Source organism: Oncorhynchus mykiss, chromosome 19 (genome assembly GCF_013265735.2).
Source record: "Oncorhynchus mykiss isolate Arlee chromosome 19, USDA_OmykA_1.1, whole genome shotgun sequence".
Classification (NCBI taxonomy): Eukaryota; Metazoa; Chordata; class Actinopteri; order Salmoniformes; family Salmonidae; genus Oncorhynchus; species Oncorhynchus mykiss.
In genome coordinates, this window is record NC_048583.1 from 42,388,610 (window position 1) to 42,399,244 (window position 10,635).

The window sequence follows — 10,635 nt, forward strand, 5'->3', positions numbered from 1 at the left end:
ATACACACTGTTACAATGTTATAACTTTAGAATTACTGGATAATGTTTAGCAAAACCAAGATATTTGACTCCACCCCTGCAGCCCTCTAACGTTTGATTGGCTGAAGTAAAAGCTTGAGGTATCATGTTCATACATTTTAGGAACACATTTTTAATGCAAGCGGCGTGTTAAACTGTGTCTCTTGTACATTGCCCTTCTGAATTCTTTAATTTTGAATTATGTTTTAATATGAATAGCACCAAAGTGCAGATAACTTGTGAATAAAACTAGTGCGGTTCCTTGTTGTGATTGGTTAAGCAGTACAGGAAGTACCTGCCTCGGTTACATATTTTTTTTCGCCTTTGTTACATATATATAAATATACAACATGGCTGGATTATAGAATGGCCACCGCTGCGAATAGGACATATGCAAGGCGAGTTTAGTCCTGATTAAGAACATCCCAACAATACAGTTGGAGTTGTTTTAGGGTTAGACGAGTCCCACGTTACGTTGTTTTAAAGATGCATAGTCTCACTAAAGCAACGCTGGTTTTAAATGGAATTGGGCGGCGGTGTGTTGCTGTGAATCGTTTTTCAGGAGCAAAAATCATTTGCAGGGGACTCGCGTGTGCAGCAGAACATGGGGAACATGAAATGAGCTTTATGATGTCATTATATCTGGAGGAGGAATGGTTGGGACCGCTATGGCTTGGTCTTTAGGTGAGTCGAGGTGATCTCCTGAAGCTGCCAAGAGACAGCCCAATCTGCCCCTACAGTTGCCCCCTCTAAACTTCTTTCTATAGCCACAACTTCATAAACCCTGCCCATGTCTACAATTTATCTACATAAAATACAATTTTAAACTAAATCTTAACCACACTGCTAACCTTCTTTTGCCAATTTTTACTTTGTCGCAGTGTCATCTGATTTTGTGGCTGTGTCATCTGATTTTGTGGCATTGTAATCTGATTTTGTTGCTGTGTAATCTGATTTTGTTGCTGTGTAATCTGATTTTGTGGCTGTGTCATCTGATTTTGTGGCATTGTAATCTGATTTTGTTGCTGTGTAATCTGATTTTGTTGCTGTGTAATCTGATTTTGTGGCTGTGTCATCTGATTTTGTGGCTGTGTCATCTGATTTTGTGGCTGTGTCATCTGATTTTGTGTTTGTATAATCCGATTTTGTGGCTATAGAATTTAGTGGAAACCCCTCTAAAGTATTTGTCTTAGTTCTATGTTGCTTAAGTAAGGTATAATTAAAACAATCATGTAGAGGAACTTTTTAATTTCTTGTTCTCTTTAAAACCACAAGTGGTGCCAAAATGTAGGCTATAACAATGCTTCACTGCTCTGAACATCATATCATTAGATAGTCTGTCTGTTTATCATTTTGGACGCAGTATCAATCAATTTCATAGATCCTCATTATTTTTGACAGGCACGGATCCAAGCTTGGAGGGGAAGAAGATTCTGCTGCTTGAGGCAGGCAACAAAAAGGTGATGGACAAGATCCCAGACGCCTATAGTACCAGAGTCAGCTCCATCAGCCCGGGCTCTGCCAACCTCCTCAGTGGTACACAATTAGCAGCTCTGTTTTCCATTGGCAGCTAATAGCATCAGAAACATTGTGGAAACCTCTCTGCCAGCAGATACACATGGCTACAATAGTATGAGGTTCATAAAGAATAGTAGGAGTGAATAGTTGTTAATATCCAGTTTGGTAGTCAATATTAATTGTCAGGGTTGGTTTATCCAGTTAATATGGACAGTATATCTTATCCAATGACAACATAGCTCTTGTTTGGGTGGCCAGTTTGCTGTCTGATTAAGCCTATTTGTGGTGTGGCTCAGTAGAAAAGGTTGTCAGGAAGTCGATTAGGGATCAGTCCCATTCTGTCATGTCGCACATGCTTAGCAGGGATCATATCTGGCCTCTAGTCTACATCAGTCATTGATGGGATCCTCTAAACTATTATTCATGTCTCCTTGGGTTTTACTTGACACACTGATGATGAACTGCATGTCAATAAGGAAGTGAAAGTAGTGATTTGGATACCCATCGCTATGTCATGCCCAGTTAAATTGACCTTGCCCACTTCATATCTCATTTGATCAAATTCCTTTAAATATCTAATTTGATTTTTGATCTAATTTAATTCCTTTAACAAGTCATTATGGTGCTTGTATGCCTCATACATAACATTCCTACATTTTATAGATGAGCATCTTGTAGTATATAAAATAGTGTGTGTGTGCCTTTCAGGTGTTGGAGCATGGAATCACATTATGAACATGAGATGTAAAAGCCCTATCAGAAGATGCAAGTCCGTTTTTGGAAACTCCACTCTACCACAAGCACTAAAGGTATTTTTTAAAATCTGAAACACCACTATATACTTACTTCCTTGCGTCAGTAACTTGTTTGGCTATAGAATTTCAGGAAAATGTCATCTCCACTGCCATTTAACCTCCACTCAATCATGTACTTTGCTGAACGTGCTGTACAATGCAATTTTCCTCAGGAATCTATTTGTTCACAACAAAAAGGCAAACTCAATAGTGGTTTAAAACACGCATTTCGTTCATTCCTCTGCCTAATTTATACATCCTCATAGGCCATGCAAATGCAAGGGTGCTTTCAAACCCAAAAGACAGGAGGAGGTACATTTAAAACGATGACCAAAACTCCCTGGCTTGGTGAAAGGTTTGGTTTTCCTTCTGGCCACAGTGGCAGAGTGTTTATTTATTAGGAGCACATTTAATAGGAAGAATACATCTATTTGGCAGCTTTGACTAGGCACTCATTCTCTGTGTCTACTAATTATAAAGATTCATGTGACAAACAGGAGGCAGGAGATGAAAGATGACGGGATGTAACGATGTCAGCAGCAAAGTGACCCTGTTTTACAGCTGTGGGCACAGGCTGAGTCCCTTCTGTAAGATGTGGTCAGTTTGTATCAAAGACCAAACCTCAGGGTTTCACTCATGGCCAAGGATGTCATCATAAAATGCCATATGGTGATTGTGGTGATATACCTCTCCCATAATACCTTAACTGCTCTGCTCCTTTTTCTGCTTGTTTGTTTCCTGATGCATATTACAAGGATAGAGGAGCAGTGCGTTGAGGTTAACCTAAAAAAAGATCTTCACTATCCCAAAAAGTTAACTACTGTCTTAAAAAGGAAATATAACCTGAAATAGGGTTTTGAGAAAGGAAAGGTTTCCCTATGAGTCATTAGTAAGCCATTTCCAATGGTCTCTCCCTTGTCTGAGTGTTAGGATGGAAAGATAAACAGGTTGTAAAGCTCCCGTTTGGGGATTTCTCCTAGCAAAGAGGACAATAAGTACATAGCAACAAATTTCTTATCAACAGAAGTATTATTTTTCTCCAACTTAAAAACTACTTGCAGTTTGGTTTCATTAAATCTTTCAAGCAGCCAACCACTTGTCACAAGTTGCAAACCCACCACCATTAGTGGTTTTCTTGTAGAGTAAAACCCACTACTTTATGTTGGAAAAAAGTAGTTTAGCTGTGTTACTTCTGAAAGATAAGGTCTGTCACCTTGGTAGCAAGCCATCAGTCCTACATAAGCATAAACACTTTCTGCGTTGCATTAATCGTTTCAGAAACCATCTCAGACAGTCTCAGTTGTGAGCCACAATTATGTTTTCGTTCTGACTCTCAACTGTTTTAGGATACATGAACAAATATTTACTTGCTCAGTAATGTTAACTAATGTTTTACTGTAGCCTACTTATTTGTTGGGCCAAAAATATTCCCATAAATCAACATCACTAATGACCTTTCATCGTGCTTCAGTAAACTTCCATAGAACCAAGTCAACCATAGAACCAGAAGGGTGTTGGTGACCTTCCTAGAACTTAGTATGGTACTTGAAGTAGTGTCTGCCAAGTTCTGGCTGCAGATGAACAACTTTGATGTGTTCAGTTCAATGAGGCTGTGCTTCTTTGGCCGGCTAAATATAGGGAAAGGGGGTGCATTTAAAGATAGAGTTGTAGACCACAGGGATAATTGGTCTCTCATTTAGGTTTGGGATGCCTGCTCAGATGCCCTGATTACATTCGATAAGGAGAACCTGCAGGACGAGATGGCATACATTGTGGAGAACGACATCATTGTGGCAGCCCTAACAAAACAGCTGGAGAATCTGTCTGGTAAGAAAAGCAGCTTCATGTACAGTCCAGTTGCATTGATGATTTTCACATGAAACCCTCTCTATGTACCAGCAGTGATGTGACTCTCCTTAGAAGACCTCTTGATTCCATTGACATCCTGTTAATGAGCACTGGGTCTGGCAGCTCATGTAATGTCACCACATTTGTTCCATCCTGTCCCTGTGTTTTATTTATTTGTACTTTCCCCAGTGTCTGTTTTTAAAGACCAGTGCAGCTCTTGGACATATCCAGGTTTTTCCTGCTATTTCAATCAAGCGCCATATTCCCTGTGTGCCAGTTAAAGCACTCCATAGACCCAGTGCCATGGGAAGACACGTGCAGTGGTCCAGTGACCTATTTAATATTGACATGTGCTTCCACACCATGAGGATGCTAAAGTGCTGACGTTGTATTGTTGCTGAAATTAGACAGACTTTTTTGAGGTTCACAAATGAAACTTGAGCACTGCTGTGTGATCGACTGTAAAACTACGTATTTATAAACAGCCTTTTTAACATTTTGCACGAAACATATTTTCCTTACGTGCACGAAGTTGGTCCTCTACTTTCTTTTTTCTTCCTTTGTTCATGATGTTTCTCTGCTTCTGAGGAAGTACATGAAAAGCATGCACTGAGCCAGCTGGTTTGTAGTAACTCTGCTCTCAAATCACTGCAAGCCAATATTTGTCACTAGTAGTCAATCTGCGGATGGGAACCTCTTCAAGTGGGCAAAGCCAAGTGTAATTCCAGATCCTTTCTTGTCCGGGATGACTGGCTACTGATATTCCAAGACGGTGGGAGTTTTTAGTGCAACCCCAGCATGCTGGCAGCAAGTGGAAAGTGTGGCATGGTCTGCTTGTAGATAAACACTATTAGTCAATCCTATGCGGCAAGCCAAGACCATTTAGAAGATTGTCAATGTGAGCCTCGGCAACTGGTCCCTGCCAGAGAGGGAAACCAATGGTGTTTTACGAGGTGGTTTGTAGATCCTCCACCGCTTTAGTCACTTACAGCCAAACCTTACTCTCTTTTTTTTCCTTTTTGGAGGGAACAAGTAGCAAAGCCTTAATTAGTGTGACCAATGCTGGTCCCTTTCTTGTTTAGTGAAAATAGGGGTACGCATTTGACCTAAAACAATTCTCTGTGGCGAACCCAGGCTCTGCTTTTGACCAGCTTTTTCTCTGTGTTTTGTCTGTCAGATCAGGTGAAGGTCCAGTACAAAACCAAGGTGGTGATGTCTCACCAGGTAGCTGAATCCATCCCCTGGGTTCAGGTCACCCTGGCCAATGGACAGACATTTCAAACCAAACTACTGGTCAGTCCAACAGCTGAGTAGTAACTCTTTTATTTTATGAATGTTGTGAATGTTATTGTTTGTAATGATGCTCTAGGCTATAACCACTGTGATTGGCTGTTTTTTAGATTGGAGCAGATGGGCCAAATTTGATGGTGAGGCAGGAGGCGGGGATACCCACGGTCAAGTGGAATTACGACCAATCAGCTGTTGTGGCTGTCCTGCATCTGTGAGATGTACATCTTACAACCTGTCAATTTCACCAACACACCCTGTATTACCATATAATAACACATAGAGGGATACTCTATTATTTTCATGTTTTACAGTATTTATCAAATTTATTTATAAAGCCCTTCTTACATCAGCTGATATCTCTGTACAGAAACCCAGCCTAAAACCCCAAACAGCAAGTCTTGCAGGTGTAGAAGCACAATGGCTAGGAAAAACACCTTAGAAAGGCCAGAACCTAGGAAGAAACCTAGAGAAGAACTAGGCTATGAGGGGTGGCCAGTCCTCTTCTGGATGTGCCAGTTGGAGATTATAACAGAACATGGCCAAGATGTTCAAATAAGTGACCAGCAGGGTCAAATAATAATAATCACAGTGGATGTCGAGGGTGCAACAGGTCAGCGCCTCAGGAGTAAATGTCAGTTGGCTTTTCATAGCCGATCATATACAGCCAACAGAGAACAATGTTGCGTGGCAGAGGTTCCTTCCAACAGGACCCATAGCAATGTTACCGGTTAGTGTTTATGTTCAAAATGCAAATTATATTTTTGCTGTTCCTTCTTTTTATCTGACATCCCCCTTCTCTCCTTTGGCTGTAGTTGTCGGACACAGAGAGCTCTTTGGTGTGGTCGACTAGCCACCGCCTTGCTGAGGAGCTACTGCAGCTAGTTGAGGAGTGCTTTGTGGACACCATCAACTCTGCCTTTGTGAGTCAGGCCTGACCCCACCAAATCAGCTAATGACAATGAGGAACAAGTGCCAAAATACAGCAGAGAGAGAAATGGATATCTGATATATCCGTATGTGATATGAAAATATGGAAATGCTCTTGTTAAAATACCAACATATGCACACTGTAAGTGCACCAATGAACCAGTCAGCCAATACCAATGGGTGCACTTGTCACTGTTCTCTATCTACACTACATCATACGTGTAGACAATGCCAACGTTGCCGGCCTAAAGTTGCTTTCCCAAGCCGGCTATTTTTACTGGTCCTGCCAATAGGGTCACCACGGTTCAGTCATGCTTGCTTTCAGGCCTGGTTCGCTAATTAAACCTGTGGTCTGCCAGTGTTGGTCATTACTGCATGGAATGGTTTTCAAACTTAGCTAATTCAACAGCACGGCCTGACCAGCTTCTTCTTTTAATTAGCAAGGCTCCTGTAATGCCGCCAAACCATTTTGTTAGAAAGGAAAAGTACACCCACTCTGCATTTCTGCTCTAGTTTGCATCTTTGTTAACTTCTTCTCTCTAATTGTCTACCACACCCCTCTCTATCTTTTCTGTACAGCCCCCTTCTCTGTCGGTCTATTCCTCTACCCTCTGTTACTGCCTCTCTTTCTCTGTCTCTTCCTTTCTGGCTTGATCTCTTCCTCTGTCTCTCTTCCTCTCTCCCTTTGTGTCTTCGTGTCTCTCTCTATCTCCCTCTATCTGTGTCGTCTCTGTCTGCCAGTGGCGGGGCAAGAATCGGCCCAAAAAGCTGGGTCATGTTCCTCCTGGGCATGGGCCACGCATCAGAGTACATCAGGCACCGGGTGGCCCTCATCGGGTAAGTCAACACTCATCCCTGTGGGACACTGAGTTATTGAACTTCACATCGGTTTGCCTTGGAAAACCATTACTTATAATTCACTTGGAATTTTGTAAATAGAAGGTTTATATGCCCTTATTCTGTAAAGGTATAAAAGGGTCATAAAAACAATCATTATCGACTGCATCTAAAAAAAGATTTGTTTAATTCCTCAGCTCAATCATTGGTATTTCTGTATATTTGAAGGGAATTCTTGCTCTGGTCCTACCCCATAGATGTAGTGACTAGGTCCTACCCCGTAGATGTGGTGACTAGGTCCTACCCCGTAGATGTGGTGACTAGGTCCTACCCCGTAGATGTGGTGACTAGGTCCTACCCCGTAGATGTGGTGACTAGGTCCTACCCCGTAGATGTGGTGACTAGGTCCTACCCCGTAGATGTGGTGACTAGGTCCTACCCCGTAGATGTGGTGACTAGGTCCTACCCCGTAGATGTAGTGACTTGGTCCTACCCCGTAGATGTAGTGACTAGGTCCTACCCCGTAGATGTAGTGACTAGGTCCTACCCCGTAGATGTAGTGACTAGGTTTACATGGCGGGGGTCTTTAGTTTTCTTTGCAGGGATGCAGCACACCGCGTCCACCCTCTAGCTGGCCAAGGAGCCAACCTGGGCTTTGGGGATGTGGCCTGTCTCACTAACTTTAAGGATCTGGGTTAGTGACTATACTAAACAGACACAAAACACAGCAGACATAGCCAGTGGTTTCTCATAAGCTTTTTCCCATAACCCAGGCTAGGACGCTTGCTGTTGTTCTTGATTATAAAAAGAACCGGCTTTCCTCCAAAATGTATTATTATTTTTTTCTCCCATTCTGCCAAGGACTGTACATTGCTTTTTCATAGAAATGGAAATCCTGTTATGTGAATCTTTTATTTGTTTTATTTTGAAGTCAGAATAGCTCCAATGTATTGACTGAATGCAACAAAAATTAAAATAAAATGTTCACAGGACCAGAATATGAAACTCTTTCCCCCATGATATGTAACCCCTGGTGTTTTGCTCTACTCTGTGCTGCGTTGTGCAGGGGCCATGTAACCCCTGGTGTTTTGCTCTACTCTGTGTTGTGTTGTGCAGGGGCCATGTAACCCCTGGTGTTTTGCTCTACTCTGTGCTGCGTTATGCAGGGACGATGTAACCCCTGGTGTTTTGCTCTACTCTGTGTTGTGTTGTGCAGGGGCCATGTAACCCCTGGTGTTTTGCTCTACTCTGTGCTGCGTTGTGCAGGGGCCATGTAACCCCTGGTGTTTTGCTCTACTCTGTGCTGCGTTGTGCAGGGGCCATGTAACCCCTGGTGTTTTGCTCTACTCTGTGCTGCGTTATGCAGGGACGATGTAACCCCTGGTGTTTTGCTCTACTCTGTGTTGTGTTGTGCAGGGGCCATGTAACCCCTGGTGTTTTGCTCTACTCTGTGCTGCGTTATGTAGGGACGATGTAACCCCTGGTGTTTTGCTCTACTCTGTGTTGTGTTGTGCAGGGGCCATGTAACCCCTGGTGTTTTGCTCTACTCTGTGCTGCATTGTGCAGGGGCCATGTAACCCCTGGTGTTTTGCTCTACTCTGTGCTGCGTTGTGCAGGGGCCATGTAACCCCTGGTGTTTTGCTCTACTCTGTGCTGCATTGTGCAGGGGCCATGTAACCCCTGGTGTTTTGCTCTACTCTGTGCTGCATTGTGCAGGGGCCATGTAACCCCTGGTGTTTTGCTCTACTCTGTGCTGCGTTGTGCAGTGGCCATGTAACCCCTGGTGTTTTGCTCTACTCTGTGCTGCGTTGTGCAGGGGCCGTGCAGGGGCCATGCAGCATCTGTTGGAATATGAGGCGTAACGGCAGCGACACAACCTGCCGATGATGGCCGCCATCGACCTGATGAAACGACTCTACTCAACTAACGCTGCCCATGTGGTTCTCTTACGCACCTTCGGTCTGCAAGCCACCAACACACTACCAGCCATAAAAGTATGCTATCTCTCTCTTTACTAAAGTGAACCCCCAACTCTTCAATCACACAACACTTGTTCAAGTAGAATTGATCACTTCTTGAACCCCCAAGGTTGGGTCATCTCTCAGCAGTAATCCCCACCTTGGCTTTGCCCATGACCCCACCCCACCCTCTTCTGATTACATGGCTTTTTACTTCAGCACTGCCTATAATTTCCATGGTCGAGAACCTACTACTACAGCAGCTAAGTTTAGCCCCAAATTTAGCGTTACCGAAAGTGTGTGGGTGGGGTGCAGGGCTGGCCCCGGGGCTGCGTTACGGCGGTATTGCCTTGTGTTTTCACACCCCTTTTATTACAGACCGCTCATGTGAAATGGCTTTATTTCATACTAAGTGATTCAGACCAAAGCAACCGTAACTGGTTGTAAAGGCATTTCCCCCCTGGAGACCCAAAGTTATGCTTGACATTTTTCCATATTAAATGTTCAGTTTCCCAGTTTACAGATATCGCATACAGAGGTTTGTTGTGCCACTTTTTATGCAGACAGGAAAGATGCTAGTAATTGGATTTAGTAACACTTGCTAGTGCTATACGCAGATGGATAAGTATGGATGGATGGATAGAAATGGATGTTTTAGATTTGTGAGTTGCTCTGTTGATCTCGTTCTTTGTCTCTCCAGGAGTAGATCATGGCGTTTGCAAGCGAGTGACACGTACACTGGTCCTGAAGTGGCAGTTTGACGGGACTCCAAAGATGATATGCCACTGTGACTTTGTGAATGGAATGTAAAGTGTAAATTAATAAAGTTATATATTATGCTCTGTTATTACATGAACATCGCTATACCTGCATGTCTTTCTTTGTGTGTTGATGATTTTGGAAACTTCCAAGCATCATTCTGTATCAGTTTCACAATCTGTTGGAATTTTTATGACAGAACATTTGTTTCAGAAAACATGTATTTAAAATGTTTTGCAAATGTATTGAGAATGAAATGCATAAATATATAATTTACTTAAGTATTCACCCCCCTTGAGTCAATACTTTATAGAAACACCTTTGGCGGTGATTACATCTTTGAGTCGTCTTGGGTATGTCTGTATCAACTTTGCAGTTCTGGATTTGGGGATTTTTCTCCCATTCTTTCTGGCTGATTTTCTCAAGTTCTGTTAAGTTAGATGGGGAGCGGCGGTGAACAGCAATCTTCAAGTCTTTCCACAGATTTTCAATGGGATTCAAGTCTGAGCTTTGGCTGGGCCACTCAAGGACTTTCACATTCTTGTTCAGAAGCCATTCCAGTGTTGTGTTGGCTGTATGCTTGGGGTCATTGTCCTGTTGGAATGTAAGTCTTCACCCCCAGTCTGTTGTTTGCACAGGTTCTCATCAAGGAGTCTCCCAGTCCCTGCCACTGAAAAGCATCCCTA

At 42.9% G+C, this 10,635-nt stretch overlaps 1 protein-coding gene across 3 annotated transcripts; it reads left to right on the plus strand.

Annotated features, from left to right (window-relative positions):
* The first annotated feature begins 266 nt into the window (after positions 1-266).
* LOC110497900 (ubiquinone biosynthesis monooxygenase COQ6, mitochondrial) lies at positions 267-10,235 on the plus strand. 3 transcript variants are annotated; one of them, XM_036954860.1, is made up of 10 exons: positions 267-702; positions 1,420-1,554; positions 2,245-2,345; positions 4,031-4,157; positions 5,356-5,471; positions 5,579-5,679; positions 6,281-6,388; positions 6,975-7,926; positions 9,049-9,226; positions 9,891-10,235. In XM_036954860.1, exons 1-7 carry the CDS (start codon positions 672-674, stop codon positions 6,348-6,350), a joined length of 681 nt encoding a protein of 226 aa, XP_036810755.1. In that variant the 5' UTR covers positions 267-671; the 3' UTR covers positions 6,351-6,388; positions 6,975-7,926; positions 9,049-9,226; positions 9,891-10,235. The 3 variants fall into 3 exon arrangements, with proteins under 3 accessions (XP_036810755.1, XP_036810754.1, XP_036810756.1); XM_036954859.1 differs by having other exon boundaries at positions 6,975-7,232; XM_036954861.1 differs by having other exon boundaries at positions 272-702; positions 5,579-5,686; positions 6,975-7,232.
* The last annotated feature ends 400 nt before the right edge of the window (positions 10,236-10,635 follow it).

Bases quoted from the DNA above. Each gene is read 5' to 3' on its own strand.
- LOC110497900 (XM_036954860.1), top strand. From the start codon at position 672: ATGGTTGGGACCGCTATGGCTTGGTCTTTAG. The intron at 1,555-2,244 runs GTACACAATTAG...TGTGCCTTTCAG, and splicing joins CTCTGCCAACCTCCTCAGTG to GTGTTGGAGCATGGAATCAC. The intron at 2,346-4,030 runs GTATTTTTTAAA...TCTCTCATTTAG, and splicing joins CTCTACCACAAGCACTAAAG to GTTTGGGATGCCTGCTCAGA.